The sequence below is a fragment of the Eleutherodactylus coqui genome, chromosome 6, assembly GCF_035609145.1.
Source record: "Eleutherodactylus coqui strain aEleCoq1 chromosome 6, aEleCoq1.hap1, whole genome shotgun sequence".
In the NCBI taxonomy this organism is placed as follows: Eukaryota; Metazoa; Chordata; class Amphibia; order Anura; family Eleutherodactylidae; genus Eleutherodactylus; species Eleutherodactylus coqui.
The window spans coordinates 125,915,469-125,934,244 of NC_089842.1; the positions used below are offsets into that span (position 1 = coordinate 125,915,469).

General features: G+C 42.0%; 1 protein-coding gene across 5 annotated transcripts in view; it reads left to right on the forward strand.

Annotated features, from left to right (window-relative positions):
• Positions 1 to 18,776, forward strand: part of TC2N (tandem C2 domains, nuclear) — a 43,044-nt gene that overhangs the window by 11,669 nt on the left and 12,599 nt on the right. For 3 of the 5 annotated variants that reach the window (XM_066607546.1, XM_066607547.1, XM_066607548.1), the window contains exons 3-9: positions 3,162 to 3,281; positions 7,999 to 8,086; positions 8,574 to 8,744; positions 11,185 to 11,264; positions 14,007 to 14,082; positions 16,262 to 16,362; positions 18,410 to 18,526. In XM_066607546.1, the coding sequence (XP_066463643.1) occupies positions 3,171 to 3,281; positions 7,999 to 8,086; positions 8,574 to 8,744; positions 11,185 to 11,264; positions 14,007 to 14,082; positions 16,262 to 16,362; positions 18,410 to 18,526 (744 nt within the window). In that variant the 5' untranslated portion in view covers positions 3,162 to 3,170. Of the gene's footprint in view, positions 1 to 3,161; positions 3,282 to 7,998; positions 8,230 to 8,573; positions 8,745 to 11,184; positions 11,265 to 14,006; positions 14,083 to 16,261; positions 16,363 to 18,409; positions 18,527 to 18,776 lie in introns of all 5 variants that reach the window. The other 2 variants (XM_066607544.1, XM_066607545.1) reach the window with 1 other exon arrangement.

An 18,776-nucleotide genomic window follows, 5' to 3' on the forward strand; every position in this document is an offset into this window, starting at 1 on the left:
AGTACAGATGTGAACCTACTCTAAGCAGTCTGGACTCCAGTAAGGAAACAATGTACAGTAGCAGACTATTAGGACAGGAAAGGGATTTGTTCTGCTGTTGTGTCTACCTCATATAAAGGATTGTTACACTAGGGGTCGGCAACTTGTCAATCGCGAACGATAAGTCAATGGTTGACAGGTGCTGATTTCGCTGGGGGATTGGGTTAGTATGAAAAGAGGCTCCTATGACTTAGTTTAACTTAGTTTACGGTGCTTAGAGTTGGTGATAAGTACCCTTTAAGCTGGAAATGAACTTCCTCTGCCAATAACCAGACAACTCCACAATGAGACCACAAACAAATGTAACAATGCCAAAATTAAACTACAAATCCCACTAGAAGAGCGAAGAGGTTAATGTAAAAAGTGTGAAAACTTGTGTGCCACCATTACCATCTTCATTATCACACTGATTTGATAATTACAATTGTTGGCTAGAAGCGTTTCCCTGTTCCTATTGGTTATGTGCTCTAAGATCCGTGTTTTTCTTGCCACTTGTACCATTGGCCCTGGATAATGTAGTTATATAACAAGGTGAATTTCTTGGTAATGGGGGTTATCTGAACAGCTTATCACAGGTTTTATTTTGGAACTTTGCTGATTTAACCGCACAGAATTTCCATTGGGGGTGAAGCTTACAGAGATAAAGGTGTATATTTTGGCAGAGATTGTATTTAAGTATTAAGTGACCATGTGCGAGGTCTGTAGAATTTCCCTGGCTGATATGGACTTATTGCATCAGATGAAAAGACTGCCTCCTTGAAATAGGCTTCATACAGAATAAAAGACTTAATGGTAGCGATACAATAAATGGTGCACTACATTCCTCATCATGTGCTGCTGAGCAGAAGTATCTATGCCTATCATGTGTGATACTGGCTGCTGAGCCGATGTATCTAAGCATATCCTTTCTCTACTGCCTATGATCTGAGAGTCAGCACAAATAATTTTAATGGAATTTTTAATTCTCTACTACCTTACTATTTACTAGGAAAATCCTGGGAGTCAATCTAATTTATCAGTATATATTGAGGGATTACAATTCATGCAATTCCTTAAGCTATAAGTATAGGTTGAGTTGACTCCTTTAGGGAAGCTTCACTTGGGCTGGATCTGCAGCAAGCCTTCTTCAGTGGAAAACCCACAGCAAATACGACGCAAACGTGCAGTGGTGAAATCTGAGTTGACATCTGCAGCATAATCCGCAGCATAAATAGGTTTGCTGCAGCTTTAGAATCCACAGCATTTTTCGAAAATGATGTGGATTCAGTGGAAATTTTTTCCTCCATATGCAGCAGATTTTAGTAATCTCCTCCACATGGCTTAGACCACTCTCACACATAACGCTTTTTACAGAGTTTACAGCAGCGATTCAAACGCTGCGCTAAACGCTGTAAAATACCTCTGTTGATTTCAATAGGGCCTCGCAGACTAGCGTTCGAACGCTGTCTGCTTATTTTAGTGCATTTTAACGCTTTTTAATGCACCTCATCACCCATTGTCATGATGGGGTGCATTAAAAACCGCTGTCAAATGCTTTCAAACACGTTTGAAAACATGTTAAAATGCCACGTTTAAAACATGGCGTTTTAACAACAGTGTGTGTGAGAGAGGCCTTATGCTGTAAATGCTGCGGAAATTCCACAGCATTTATGCCTTCACAACATATACAGGATCCACTGCAGAATTTCCACTTGTGGAATCGCTGTGAAAATTCCGCAGCATTTACAGTCTGAGCCGAGTAAATGAGATTTTACAAATCTCATTCACATTTCGTGGATTTCTTCTGCTGCAGGGAATTTGAAAAAATGCTGTGGATTACGAATCCATAGAATGTCTATCTATGTTGTGGAAATGGCACGGAAATGCAGCAGACTTTTGTCAAAGAGATCAACGGAGAACATAAAAACCGCACCAGAATCCGGAAATACACTTTTGTTGCAGATGTTGAAGCATTTCCACAGTGGAAATTCATTTAATTTGCGGGAAATCTGCTGATCCGTTGATGTTTGAAAAGTTTGCCAGTGTGAACTCTGCAGGAACTGCCACAGCACAGAAAGCAACATATTCTGCAGCAGAAAATCTGCACGTTAATCCGCAGCTAATCCCAAGGCTGGGTTCACACAGGGCAGATTTGCTGCGGTTTTGCCGCGGATTGCCGTTGCATATCCGCACTGAGGCAATACCGGGGATTTTTTCCGCACAGCCGTAGTGCGGAAATGCAACTGCGTCGCGGTTTTAAAAGATGCAGCATGTTCATTCTTTGGTCTTCTCCGCAGCGCTTTTTTGTCCATAGACCTCTATGGACGCAGCCAAAACTGCAACAAATACGCGACAAAAAGTAAAAAAGCGCTGCGGAAAAAACCGCTTGCGGATTTTTCCACACGAAAATCTGCAAGCCCAAATTAACCTTTCAAGCGGTTTTGCCGCAGAAGCAGTTCTTCTGCGGCAAAACTGCAACGGAAAAACCGCAGCAAATCTGCCCTGTGTGAACCCTGCCCAAAGGTTTGCTAACTTTGCCCATCTGCAGAAAAACAACAAAAATTCTGCAGCGGAATTTTCGCAGCTCAGATGTCATGTATGAAGGTAATCTAAACAGTACAAGTAATATGGATGAGATGGTAATGAAACTCACCCACACAGTGCGAAAAAATCCATGCAGAATCCACAGTGGAATTTACGTGCAGTGTAGATTTTAATTCCATAGCATGTCCATTGTTTGCTGTGGTTTCTCTCTTCAGAATTTAACCCTTTCATGGAGCGGAATGAATTTTATGGCAGATCCACAGCAAAATTCACAACAAATCTGCATATAAAACACCTCCAGCTTCAGTTGAGTAAGACTTATATTAGATGCTGGGAGGTCGCAGAAGTGCTAAAATGTCATAATACTGCCCGGATACAGGTAGTGCTGCTTGAAGTCAGATACAGTAAATCTGCCATCGTTTTTTTTTCTTCCTTATCTTTAAGAGTTGAGCCAAAAGTGACTCAATCGTGCTGCTAATTTGCATAGTCACGCCCCTTTAATGCACCTGTCCAGGTAGACAGGATGAGCCGGGCTGTATGGGCTCCTTCTCTGTCTAGAATTTCCTCATACAGTAATGTAGCCTTCCTCTGCTTTTTAGGAGTAATTGATGGTGCAGCTCACCTCTGCTTTGTGGGTTACACCGAGCCTCACACATATAGGATGGCAGCAGAGTTCATCAAGAGCTGTTGTAAGGGATGCTTCCAAAGTGACAAGAATGGTGAGTAATGTGTCTTGTAGTAATGTGCGGATATCTCTTTACCCACTGTATCTAAAGCTGTCATGTGTGATACTGTCTGCTGAGGTATTTAATCAAATCCTATTGTGTGATCCTGTCTGTTGATCTGGTGTATCTAAGCCTTTTAGAAGTTTGTTGGTGTGATGTATCTAAGCTTATTATGTGTGATACTGTCTGCTGTACCACTGTATCTAAGGCTGGCTGCTGAGTTGGTGTATAAAATCCTATAAGGTGATCTGGTATATCTAAGGATGGGTTTACACGGGACGGATTTGCTGCGGAAATTCTGTGCGGAATTTCTGTGCAGCAAATCCGCCCATGGCTCCTAATCCTGGGATAAACCAGCCATGTGGACAAGATTTTGCAAAAATCTTGTCCACACGTGGCGGCCATTTTGTTGCGGCAAAGCCAGGGCGGAACCGGGGATGCGGCGTGGAATTGACAGCCGCAGCATGTCAATTCTTTGTTTTTTCCGTTGTGGCCTCACTTCTCCCTATGGTCATAGAAAGCCGCAATGGAATGCCGTGGGTTTTGAAGCTGCGGCTCTCCCGCGGAAATCTTGCGGCTTTTCAGTGTGGCCAAGCCGCAAGATTTCCGTCCCGTGTGAACCCAGCCTAAGACTATCATGTGTGTTAAAGCATGTTAGGGTGATGTATCAAAGCTCATCATGTGTGATACTGTCTACTGAGCTGGTGTATCTAAGCCAATATGTACAATACGTAAAGGGAAGGTTTGCCGTTATACATTTCTTGACATGTCATTGAGACATGTAAGGTAGGCCATATACATTCATCCCAGAGCCATTTGTCCTGCTCCCCCCAACTATACACTGGCACACCTGGCTGAGTGTGTACACGTTCTGAATACGGAGAGGGGTTTGGCAGTAGCTTATCTCTGATAAGAACAAAAGTAATGGATATGTCAAAATCCAAAATACTTGACCTTTCTTTTCCTGGAAGATCTGCCCTTAGGATGAGTCAGGACACCTCTGTATATATTACTGGTTGGCTAGTCCCACCGAAATCAGCAGATTCAACAACATTTGTCCAACATGTATGGGAGAGAGAAGAGAATTTAATGGGAGAAATGAGGTCTGTGCCCTGTGACCACACTGATTACAATAGGGTCAAAGATCTGAAGAGATGTAGTCCAGTCTTCCAAGGTGCCAAATGGCAAAATCTACTCAGTTAAGGCCTATTTAGACCCAACGATTCTCGCTCAAAAATCGCTCAGAGCCGTCTTTTGAGCGAGAATCGTTGGGTCTAATTGCACATTGTGCAGTTTTTGTTAACGAGTCGTTCATCATTGTCTTTCAGCAAGCTGAAAGAGAACGAACGGCCTTATCAGGAGCTCACAGCAGGATATCGCTGATACTATTGTTTCAGCTGGTATCCCACTCGCAGAACACAGCCGGAGTATGAAGAACACAGCGCTCCAGCTGTGTTCTGCATACCCCGCACGGAGCGCACAGCTGTATACTAGCTAAGCACTCTGTGAACACAGCCGGAGTAGGAAGAACACAGCGCTGTAGTTGTGTTCTGCATACCCCGCACGGAACGCACAGCTGTATATCAGCTGAGCACTCTGTGAACACAGCTGGAGCATGAAGAACACAGCGCTTCAGCTGTGTTCTGCATACTCTGCATGGAGCGCACAGCTGTATATCAGCTGAGCGCTCTGTGAACATAGCAGGAGTGTGCAGAAGACAGCGCTCCAGCTGTGTTCTGCATACCCCGCACGGAGCCCACAGCTGTATACCAGGTGTGCGCTCCGTAAAAACAGCAGGAGTATACAGAAGACAAGTGGCCCCGCTTCTTCTGTGTACACCACTCGGAGTGCAAAGTGATCACTGAAAACTGTCAATCAAACTGCTGTTTTTGAGCGATCGCCTTGCCTTGTAAATGCACGCAACGATTATCGCTCAAAAGATGTCTTTTTAGCGAGTTTAGAGTAAGAATCGTTGTGTCTAAACCAGGCATTATGCAGTGATTTATGCTCGCTACCATATTTTCTTTCCATATAATGATAACTCATATCCACAGAGGATATTTTTAATTTTAAGGTGGAAAGCATAAATAATTATTTGTCTTCATGCTAAAATTTGCATTGTAAGTGCAATTCTTATCAACATCTCCCAACCCTCAATGATGCACTCAATATATTCCCCAGAACTATAATCATGGGAGGAGGGGGGCAGGTCAAGACACAGAGTAGACCAGCCACCAATCACTAGGAAACCCTTGGTAAGTACTGCCAAACTCACTTCCAACAGTGTGTAAATGTATCTGGGGATCCACATACACTGGTCACTGGGCTCCTCCCTAATATCCTCCCTTAACAAATGAAGATGTGGTCAACAGCCCTGGTAAATATTTTATGTTGATAATTTTATAACCAGATATGTGATTATATGACTACCTCTTGGGTGATCTATGTCTGTAATTTAGGACTCTATGAAAACGTGGCATTACAGGGGTTAACCACTTTCCACAATGGCCATTACATCCATATGCACTAAAACGGAAAGAAGTTTTCTAAAACAAATAACCTGTTTTACATAAAAAAGTCCTCTTTTTTAGTGAGAGATGAATGCCTTCCCTTAGGGCGCTTTCACATGCAACAGAATATTGTGCAGTACGCAGCGGAATATTCCACCCCATGGACACAATCCACATGCTTAATATTCAAAGTCTGATGCAGAATTAAAAATGGCAAAATTCTGTCAGTGTCCTACAGAATATTCTGTCCCTTGTAAAAGCACCCTTTGGATAATAGTTGATTCTGGATATTGCAACTAAAGGACCCTCCTCATTAAATAGTCATAGGGAAACCCCTTTCATTAAAGTAGTAGACAGACCCTTTAACTGGGTTTTAATAAAAAGGAAAAAAAAAAGCTAATTATATAATGAAAAGTTCTGCAAATTTGTGTTTGACTTTATATTACAATTCCCATCATCTTCAAGATTATTGGTTGCTGTAAGTAAATAGAAACATTCACTGTGTACATTTAGAGGAAAACCTGTACAGACCTAATGCTTCTGATGGATTATAGTTTTTTCACTATTGTATCCAGTCTAGTCTGTTTTCTGAGTCCTAAATAACCTGGACTGCCACCTGATACAATGTAACAAACTGTGAAGGGAAGGACTGCGATTTGTGCTGCTGACACACTGGACTAACTCTAGCTGTGCAGAGCTATGGTGATCCTGGATTATTATAGAAGCAGATATAAATATTACTTTCATTTCAGTCTTCTACTTTCCCAATATTTTGGATCTTTTTAGAATTGACAAGTGACAGAAACTTTCCTGCACTGCTTTTGAAGTGTGAGAGGAGGCTGGGATGTACAGAGGAAAGCCACAAACATGTGCTGGTCTTGGTCAGAACTGAACCCTGACCCCAGAGCTGACCAGCCGTGGCACTAAGCATTATGCTGTTATCCTCATCTGAAGTTCTCCAGCAACAAGCTGTTAATCCAGCCGTCGGCTTATTAAAATGTCATTTGTAACAATCTGACTGTGACAGAGGTGATGTTTGATATTGCAGTACAAGTGTGCAGTTCAGGCTGCCCTGCTGGGAGTCTCCAGGTTTGCACAACTATTTACTAAGGGAGGTCATATAATACATACACACATACTATCACAGCTCCACTGCCGCGGAGATCCGTCACGTCATCACAATTTCTGCAATGCAACAGAGAATTCAGATAGGGTCAGTTAAAATCAAAGGACCATTTTACGTATCGTTTACATTCCCGCAATCAGCAGGAATCAGAATGAATGTTGATTAGCATAATATCATGTACCAACTGAACGATGAACGATAATTCATTTGCTTATCATTCGGTGTTCAGTCAATGCATGCCTAAAAACTGAACAACAAATCGGCCTAAGTAAACAGGCAGTCATTCATCTATGAACGACTGCCTGTTTACTGTAAATGGAGGCGGGTGGACTGGAATGATCTCTAGCTAGTTCAGCCTCCATTCACTCAGTGATGATTGTGTAAAAGGGCCATCTGCTGTGCTGTTGATTACAATAAATGTTCTCTATTATCAGTCATTTCAAGCTCAGGGAAACTGATGGTAGGACTAGTCAATAAAATCTACTGTTTCTTTTTATCAGTCATTTCAGGATAGGGAGAGGCTGTCAGTATTGCTCTTTAAGGGCGCCTTCACACTTGCGATCGCAACATCGCTGCGTTTTTTTAGCGCAAATGTCATTTGGACCTTCTAATGTTAAAAGATGCGGTTTTAACATTAGAAAGTCCTATTGACATTTGCGCTAAAAAACGCAGCGATATCGCAAATGTGAAGGCGCCCTATTGGGATGAGTAAAAGGGAGTGCTTCTTTGTTATATATCTCCAAGAGAAATATGAACCATGGTGAGTTGCAGTAAAAGTGTATTTTTTTCCAGTGTGGTTTTAACTGCACCTTAGTCACATTGGCTATACCCCTATATGAATGAATGCATGAATGATAGTTCAGCTGACAACCATGGCTGACCACTGTATTCCCCATGCACTCTCTGATCAGCCAAGTGTGTATGCTTATAGGGAGATGTACATATACTGGTGTCTGATACCTCTGGCTCTGAAATCCTACAAGCCTAAATATTCGCAATTCCGTGTTCATATGAACATTTTGTGATCTTTACAATACTGAAAGGCTTCTCTAATGTGAATTTCCTCCTTTTTCAGCTTTGCCTGATGCAGGAAGCACTGATGGATTCAAAAAAGGATCCCACATTGTGGATCTTCCCCCAATGTCGTCCGTTTCCATTAAAAGGCAGGTAGGATGCACAGAGGATTATTTATTGTCCAAGCTGCCAGTGGACGGGAGAGATGTGCCATTCGTTGTACCAACATTTACACCTTCCTATATTCAACCAAGAACAGTGACCAGTCCAACACTCATGGAGGGTCTGAAAGGTAATTCATGGCCCTAAAATATAGCACTCTCCACCCGCAAGATAAGTGTTCCCATAAGGCCTAAAGTCATCCTCTCCTGTAAAACTGTTACCAATTGTATTCAGCTGTTTCCACTTCCCTTGTGGAGAGGATACATTGTTACAATGTGATGTTAGCTGATTTAGACTTGATACATTAGGAATTGTCATCTGAGATTTGGCAGATAGTTGCAGGATGACACAGATTTGTATTTGTGACCTTTATTGATTGTTGTGCTCAGCCTTGTCATTGTCATGTAGGTCTTATGTGTCTGTTGGGTGACGTGCCCATTGCTGGGTAACACTGTTAAACTTCCCATCATACAGGATCTGCGAGGGCCACTTTCACTGACAGGAAGTCTGAACTTTCCACAATGTATCAACAAGGACCACATTATGACGTGGTTTATAATCCGGGGTATGTCCTGCAGCACATCTCACCTGACCTAAACCGGCGGGGAACACTGAACCAGAATAATCCCAGGCTGTATGGCTCAGGTGAGGACTTCATAATACTTTTCAGATAACAATATAGACTAATCTTAGTGATGCTCCAGGCCTGGTATAATATGTGTACTGTGCTATGTGACACTAACTTAAGGTCCCATTTAGACTCAATGATTCTTGCTGAAAAATTGCTCAAAGCCGTCTTTTGAGCGAGAATCGTTGGGTCTAACTGCATAGACATCATGCAATTTTCGTAAACGAGTCGTTCATCGTTCTCTTTCAGCAAACTGGAAGAGAACGATGAGCCTTATCAGTGCCGCGCGTTGAGTTATCAGCGGGGTACTACTGATACTATTGTTTCAGCTGGTATCCTGCTCAAAGAACACAGCCGGAGTATGAAGAAGACAGCATTCCAGCTGTGTTCTACATACCCCGCTTGGAGAAGACAACAGCTGTATGAAGAAGACAAGCGGTCCCGCTCGTCTTCTGTATACCCCGCTCGGAGCGCTCAGCTGTATAACAGTTGTGTGCTCCGTGAACACAGCAGAAGTATGCAGAAGACAGCGCTGCAGCTGTGTTCTGCATACCCCACTCAGAGCACTCAGCTGAGCTCTCCGAGAAGACAACAGCTGTATGCAGAAGACAGCGCTCCAGTTTGTCTTCTGCATACAGCATGAGCCTTCATTTACACACTTATGCAAAGTGAACGCTCAAAACTGTCACTCAAATTGCTGTTTGAGTGAATTTTGAGTGATTATCTTGCCGTGTAAATGCACACGATTATCGCTCAAAAGATGTCTTTTGAGCAAGAATTGTTGTGTCTAAATGGGCCTTTAATTTATTTTCAGACATTCTAGATGTGTAATGAAGAATATTACAAATTAATTGTCCAACAGTGTAGTATTTCATGAGATATTCTTCAGCGGTGGGTGAGAGTTTTATTCACGGGGGAAAGACCTGTAAAATAAGGGCTGGGGAATTGTTTAGCGATATATTCCATAGGCAGAGTGAGATATTTCTTACAGGTTCCGCGTGTGTTAGCTGTTTTTCAGGTCCTGGAATAGTATACACTAAATGCCCCCTTTTTTATATGCACTTGCCCTTTCTTGATTGGAGCTTCCCTTATGAAAATTAGACATGTTACCCCGCAGTGCAGCATAAAATCAAGTTAGCATGTTTTCTATTTTCAGTGTCAGTCCACAGTATGGAAAAATTGAACTATCTGAGTAACCTCGAACGAGGCATAGTCATCAATGGTAGACTAGCCAGGGCCTATAATTCCAAAAACTAGGGATTTCTCATGCAACAATGTTATGAGTATAATGAGAATGGGGAGATTAAGGAAAAACATAGTTGTCAATGCAAGGGATCAGAGGAGGATGTCAAGAATTATTCCAACAAACAGGTCAATCCAATTACAATGCTGGTGCTCCAGCTAACATGTATAACTGCACAACTTGTCATTCTTTAGGACAAATGAGCTATAACAGCAGACAAACAGTTCGAGTGCCATTGTGATCTCAGGAAGGGAAACAGAGATGCAAGATTCCAGAGCGCAAAAATTGGATCACTGAGCAGTGGACATTTCCTGGTCAGATGAAACTAGATTTCTCTTACACCATGCTGCTGGGAAACTCAGAACTTGGTGCTAACAGTGTGAATCAATGACCCCTTCCTGTCAACTATTCAGCACATGTTAGTATCTCCATCTAATCTGAGATAACTAAATGAGGTTTTCCTGTCCACATGGGCCAATTTTTCCTGCAGAACCATTTCAACACCTACTGGAAGCTATGCTACAACAAATTGTTGCAGTTCTGCAGATTAAAGAAGGCGATATTTGCTACTAGATGTGTATCACTAATACATTGGACACTCAGTGTATTGTAGTGCATCATTATACTGTATATTCTGCAGATGTTCTACTTGATGTGTACTTTTGCAAGTGTAGTGCAGGTTTAAAGTATCATGAGATAGTCTATGGATATATCTGTAGTTCACTGCTCTATGGCTCTATAACTATACAGGTATACGGCTACTATGCAAGTGTGGTTTATAGCCCAGCACACCTTATCTACAGCTGTAGTGTTCTTTGTCAACATATGCATTCGATTGTGAAATATTACATGCAGCCTGTGGTGAATCAGTCACAAAAGCCTATGTACCTGCACATAATGGGAGCATGACGTTTACTCAACGTGCCTCATCCAAGCTCACTGTACAGTAACGGGCTGATGAAATCAGAGCAGATAATGACTTATCCACTACCAGCGATGATCTGAACATTAATCACTTTGTTTGAACAGAAAGCAGAACAAGGCTGCACCTTACTTGATGCTGGAGCTGTTGAGCAGAACCGTGCTCCACCTTGTGTGCTCTGCAAAACTGTGATCATTGTCCTCGTGCATCTCAAATACTGAGATGAAGTTCTGTTCTGTCAGTACTAACCCAACACTGAAATTAAGTCCTACAATGTTTGGGTGTCTTTCAGTCTGTGACCTGAGAAACATCAAAACCAGCGACTCTCCAGGGCTAAGCAACTCCCTCTACGACCTTAGCAGCTATATCCAGGTATGGGAAAGAGACCAGAACAAACTGTGGTTAATAATGTGTCCACGTCTTATTAGGTGGAGAAGCGATATATATATATATATATATATATATATCACATATACAGTGGGGGAAAAAGTATTTAGTCAGATACCAATTCTACAAGTTCTCCCACTTACAAAGATGAGAGAGGCCTGTAATTGACATCATAGGTAGACCTCAACTATCAGAGACAGCATGAGAAAACACATCCAGAAAATCACATTGTCTGATTTTTAATGAATTTATTTGCAAATCATGGTGGAAAATAAGTATTTGGTCACCTACAAACACGCAAGATTTCTGGGTCTCACAGACCTGTAACTTCTTCTTTAAGAGGCTCCTTCGTCCTCCACTCATTACCTGTAGTAATGGCACCTGATTGAACTTGGTATCAGTATAAAAGACACCTGTCCACAACCTCAAGCAGTCACACTCCAAACTCCACTATGGTGAAGACCAAAGAGCTGTCGAAGGACATCAGAAACAAAATTGTAGCCCTGCACCAGACTGGGAAGACTGAATCTGCAATAGGCAAGCAGCTTGGTGTGAATAAATCAACTGTTGGAGCAATAATTAGAAAATGGAAGACATACAAGACCACTGATAATCTCCCTCGATCTGGGGCTCCATGCAAGATCTCACCCCGTGGGGTCAAAATGATCAGAAGAACGGTGAGCAAAAATCCCAGAACCACACGGGGGAACCTAGTGAATGACTTGCAGAGAGCTGGGACCAACGTAACAAAGGCTACCATCAGTAACACACTACGCCGCCAGGGACTCAGATCCTGCAGTGCCAGTCGTGTCCCCCTGCTTAAGCCAGTACATGTCTGGAGCCGACTGAAGTTTGCTAGAGAGCATTTGGATGATCCAGAAGAGTATTGGGAGAATGTCATATGGTCAGATGAAACCAAAGTAGAACTGTTTGGCAGATACACAACTCATCGTGTTTGGAGGATAAAGAATGCTGAGTTGCATCCAAAGAACACCATACCTACTGTGAAGCATGGGGGTGGCAACATCATGCTTTGGGGCTTTTCTCTGCAAAGGGACCAGGATGACTGATCTGTATACATGAAAGAATGAATGGGGCCATGTATCATGAGATTGAGTGCAAACTTCCTTCCATCAGCAAGGGCACTGAAGATGAAACGTGGCTGGGTCTTTCAGCATGACAATGATCCCAAGCACACCGCCAGGGCAACAAAGGAGTGGCTTTGTAAGAAGCATTTCAAGGTTCTGGAGTGGCCTAGCCAGTCTCCAGATCTCAACCCTATAGAAAACCTTCGAAGGGAGTTGAAAGTCCGTGTTGCCCAGCGACAGCCCAAAAACATCACTGCTCTTGAGGAGATCTGCATGGAGGAATGGGCCAACATACCAGCAACAGTGTGTGCCAACCTTGTGAGGACTTACAGAAAAAATGTTTGACCTCTGTCATTGCCAATAAAGGATATATAACAAAGTATTGGGATGAGCTTTTGTTATTGACCAAATACTTATTTTCCACCATAATTTGCAAATAAATTCATTGTGGATGTGTTTTCTCATGTTGTCTCTCATAGTTGAGGTCTACCTATGATGTCAATTACAAGCCTCTCTCATCTTTTTAAGTGGGAGAAGTTGTACAATTGGTATCTGACTAAATACTTTTTTTCCCCACTGTACACACCGAATTACTATAGCCTAGATATACACATGCATACAATTCCTTTTAATTTGCTACACAATGTCTGTAAATTCTGTATTGGGTAAAAGTTAATGAAATAGCGTAAAATTACAGCAAGTGTGGGTAAAAAGGCAAAGAGCTATTCAGATACGATAATCCAGCACCTGTAATAGAATATAATTATATATGCATGCTTGCAACTACTGTTGCAACAGGTAGCATTATAGGCTTATGCATCTTCATGATCCATGAGGTGGAAGTTTAAGGCCTTATGTCCACGGGGAAAATCAGGCCCACCACGGATTCTATATGTAGAATCCGTAGCGGGTCCCTCCTGCGCCGCGGACATGATGCCCAAAAATAAGAATAAACTCACCTGCTCCGGGCGATGCGTGTCTCCCCTTCTTCGCGGCCGGATCTTCTTTCTTCGGCCCGGCGGATGTGCTCAGCACGCCGGCAGCGTGCCGTGCACATGCGCTGGGCACATCCGCCGGGCCGAAGAAAGAAGATCCGGCCGCGAAGAAGAGAAGAACCGCATCGCCCGGAGCAGGTGAGTTTAATTCTGGTACGGGTCTCCCGCGGATCCGGACAGCTTCCATAGGCTTCAATAGACATAAGGCCTATTATCAATGCTCAAAGCATAACACTAAGGCCAATAAATTCGATGAGCCCCAGCCATCCTTCATTTTCATGAGTGATCCCACAGTACTGAGAGTCATTCTAAATGCAACTCTTGTTTTTTTAGAGACACCCTAGTGTATGAACCCAGCCAGCATGCTATTTCTTAGCTAAACATAAAAGGGAGGAGACACAAATTAGATATTAGAAAAAACTGTGAGGGTGATGAATGAGTGGAACAGGTTGCCACAGGAGGTGGTGAGTTCTCCTTCATTGGAAGTCTTCAAACAAAGGCTGGACAGACATCTGTCTGGGATGATTTAGTGAATCCTGCACTGAGCATGGAGTAGGACCAGATGACCCTGGAGGTCCCGTCCAACTCTACCATTCCATGGTTCTATGAGGTCCCCAACAACAGTATTTTATTCAATTTTCCAGAGATACGATTCTGTGTCCAGTGTCCGAAGTAGCAACTCCTCCAGGAAGGACTCACAGGGCAGCAACCGCAGCCTAGGTATGTCTGAGGACCCTCTGTACAATCTATGCACTATATACAATGTAGATGACTTATGCACACACAGAGTAAAACATCTATATATATAAAGCTGAAAGCCCTCACTGACTCACTGACTCACTCACTGACTGACTGACTGACTCGCCAAAAGTTCTCCAACTTCCCGATGTCGTAGAAACATGAAATTTGGCGCAAGCATAGATTATCTCCAAAATAGGAAAAGAAATTGGGTCCCAACTCGATTATTCAATTCTAGCGCAAAAGAATTGGCGTCGAAATTTAACGTACATAATCTAAATCACTCACTTCCCAATGTCATAGAAACGGGAAATTTGGCACGAGCATTGGATATGACATAAATAGGAAAAGCTAATGGGTCCCAACTCGATTGTTCAATTCTATGTGCAAAAGAATTGGTGTCAAAATTTTACGTACATAATCTAAATCTCTCACTTCCCAATGTCATAGAAATGGGAAATTTGGCAGGAGCATTGATTATGTCATAAAAAGGAAAAGCTAATGGGTCCCAACTCGATTATTCAATTCTATGCGCAAAAGAATTAGCGTCCAAATTTTACGTGCGGAATGTAATTTTCTCACTTTCCGGTGTCATAGAAACGTGAAATTTGGCACGAGCATTGATTATGTCATAAGTAGGAAAAGCTAATGGGTCCCAACTCGATTATTTAATTCTATGCACAAAAGAATTAGCATCCAAATTTTACGTGCGGAATGTAATTTCTTCACTTTCCGGTGTCATAGAAATGGGAAATTTGGCAGGAGCATTGATTATGTCATAAAAAGGAAAAGCTAATGGGTCCCAACTCAATTATTCAATTCTATGAGCAAAAGAATTAGCGTCCAAATTTTACGTGCGGAATGTAATTTTCTCACTTTCCGGTGTCATAGAAACGTGAAATTTGGCACGAGCATTGATTATGTCATAAAAAGGAAATGCGAATGGGTTGCAACTCGATTATTCAATTCTAGCGCAAAAGAATTGGCGTCGAAATTTTACGTGCGGAATGTAATTTTCTCACTTTCCGGTGTCATAGAAACGTGAAATTTGGCACGAGCATTGATTATGTCATAAGTAGGAAAAGCTAATGGGTCCCAACTCGATTATTTAATTCTATGCACAAAAGAATTAGCATCCAAATTTTACGTGCGGAATGTAATTTCTTCACTTTCCGGTGTCATAGAAACAGGAAATTTGGCACGAGCATTGATTATGTCATAAATAGGAAAAGTTAATAGGTCCCAACTCCATTATTCAATTCTAGCGCAAAAGAATTGGCGTCGAAATTTTACGTGCGGAATGTAATTTCTTCACTTTCCAGTGTCATAGAAACAGGAAATTTGGCACAAGCATTGATTATGTCATAAATAGTAAAAACTAATGGGTCCCAACTCCATTATTCAATTCTATGCGCAAAAGAATTAGCGTCCAAATTTTACGTACGGAATCTAATTTTCTTACATTCCGGTGTCATAGAAACGGGAAATTTGGCACGAGCATTGATTATGTCATAAATAGGAAAAGCTAATGGGTCCCAACTCGATTATTCAATTCTCTGCGCAAAAGAATTAGTGTCCAAATTTTATGTATGCAATCTAATTTTCTCACTTCCTGATGTTATTTTATATGAAGGAAACGTCGCATGGTTGCCTCCACGTAGTGTTTCCTGGGTAACGCAGAGAACTATGCAAAATGGTGAACATATGTTTTTTCTCAGTATCTCTAAAGTAACCACGACTTCATAAGACTTTCCGTGTGAACACCAGATAAACACCAGTACCAAATTAACTCGGGCGAAGCCGGGTATATCAGCTAGTCTTTAATAAAATCTAAACAGACTGGTTGACAGGGTCTCTTTACACGACAGCCGTATATTCCATCTATTCCCAGTACAAAGGACCTGGTAAAACAGTCATACGATGCTATTCTATCTCATCCAACAAAAATATTACTATTCTGGATGAGGGAATTGTCCCAATCCTGTTCTTCTGAGGGCAGGATATAGTACATTTCAGATTATTCTGCTAGATTACAGACTGATTACATTTCCTGTTAATACACCTTATCTGAATATAAAACGTCAAACATTTCAGGATAAACAGAACTGATCCAGTACCAAATCAAGTCCCCCTCTCTGAACTGACTTTACCTTTGTTGCAGACACAATAACCTTGTCAGGGGATGAGCGGGAGTTTGGAAGGTTACATTTCAGACTGCGGTATGTAATGGCTGTGGAGCAAATCTGGATTACAGTCTTACAAGTAAGTAATGCCCTGCACCCTAAAGAGAACCCTAGTTGGGGAGACGCTCACTCTCTTCTGATCACATGGACATTTCACTATTACATCTGAATACAACACGTAGTACATGATGCTGATTTTTTGCTACTATTGGAGCTGTTTTCTGTGGGAAAGCCATTCTGTTGATACCAAACATCAGGACAATTACATTTTTGTGCATTGCTCAACACAGGAAACTCTCTGACAGTCATAAATATGTTCGCCTAGTCTTGTGTCAATATTGCTTAATCATGCAAATTCTAAGGCTTTCTAATACACTTTGGCCCTGATTTATCATTACATTAAGGCTGCGCTCACATGGCCATTAGCGTAAAACGCTGTGTGGCTCGGCGGTGGCCCAGCAACTGCTGCGTATGGCAATGAATTTGTACTGCACATGACATCGTATCTCACGTATGCTGTCACACTCAGTCCACCCAGCTTTTTTTTTTTCTTCATATCTTCCATGCCGTCGCTTTGCAATGGCGCGTATACATGCCGCTCATGCTCAATGTAATTGCATTTGGCGCGCATATATATATATATTATATATACACGCCCATAGAGAACAATGGGCTCTATCGCAGGTATGTATGTATCACAATAAAATACGCTGCATTCTTTTTTGTGCTACAATATTATGCAATTTCAATTCACTAATGTGAATGGAACTGCGTAAGGCACTGTAATTGATTGCCCGCCAGTTATTGCATATCACATCGCTATACAGTGTCCATGTAATACGGGGTAATCATACACCCGTGTGAGCCCAGCCTAAAGTCAATTTTAGGCCATGCATTTTTTTCCCTATATCAGCACAAAATGCAACAAATTTATCAAACATTTTGCAACACTGTTAAATTTTTAAGTATTCCTTTTGTGATAAATCAGGCCCAAAGAAATAGTACAATATGCCTGCCGAAAAATTCTATGACTTCTATAGAGTCCCTATATGAATCTGCGCCATAGAATGCTATGGAAATGTGTAAGATAGTTCATATGAGTATCTTGAAATCCACGTCCTGAAAAAAAAGAAATTATATTTAAATTCTTGACACAGTTTCAAGATCACAAAAATTTGCAGAATAATTTTAAGGGTCAGTCTCATATTTCTCATGCGGATTAATCCAGTTTAGACCTTACACATAATTAAATTTCGATGCAGATTTCACAACCAGTATGTCTTGCGCAGAACTGGCCTAAAGCTGGCATGCTCATTAGATCATTAGTAGAGATGAGCGAGCGTACTCGGAAAAGCACTACTCGCTCGAGTAATTTGCTTTATCCGAGTATCGCTGTGCTCGTCCCTGAAGATTCGGGTGCCGCTGCGGCTGACAGGTGAGTCGCAGCGGGGAGCAGGGGAGAGCGGGCGGGAGAGAGGGAGAGAAAGATCTCCCCTCCGTTCCTCCCCGCTCTCCCCGGCAGCTCCCCGCTCCGTGCCGGCACCCGAATCTTCAGGGACGAGCACAGCGATACTCGGATAAAGCAAATTACTCGAGCGAGTAGTGCTTTTCCGAGTACGCTCGCTCATCTCTAATCATTAGCAATCTAGCAATTATTGGCCAGCGTAATCCTCTGTTCTCCAGCGACATAAGCGGCACAAGGATTTGTGACTGCAACATATTTCTTTCCCTCTCCAATAAACCTTTACTTAGCTCAGGTTAAGTGCAGCTCTATTATCTATCATAACTTATAATGAGGATATAGAAAATTATTTAAAGCTATTTTTTAATCCAACTTTACTTGCCAAAACGGTCCATTTAATAACCACACTGAATTGTGAACAGAAGCCTCCAGATCCACCCATCCCCCTCTGACTATAGACGATGGTCTGTAGTCAGCTAGAGGGGCCTCACTATACAATGGTTTAAAGTTATGATACGAAATGGATCTACAATGAACTTACTATACACGTTGGCTGTTATCGCTTGATTGAACTAATGCTGTTTACCACTTTTGCTACAGATCAAGAAATAGTAGGACAATTATTGCCGCAATGGTTATATTAATGGTTTCTGTTCCTCCTCAGCTGAAGGATCTTTACTGGCCGTCGAGCTGCGGGTATTCTCCAAGTATCTATATTAAAGGAATTATTACCCTACCCAAACCCATCCAGTTTAAATCCTCTGTTAAGGAAGCAGTTCTGGTAAGTAACTTCCCAAGACCTCATTATACAATACTACAGGTTTTATTCACTGTAAATTCTGTTTCTATGGTACCAAAGCTTCCATTGCTTACTTGGATGGGAACTAAATGTGGTTAATGGGATCTCTGGTCCTCAGGGGAATACAATGAGAAGAGAAGACCCCTAAGCAAATTAAAAATGGATGATGAAGCCCTAAGGTATCAAAGCATCTGCCTTCTTTGTATGCTATCCAGGCCATGACCAAGTACCC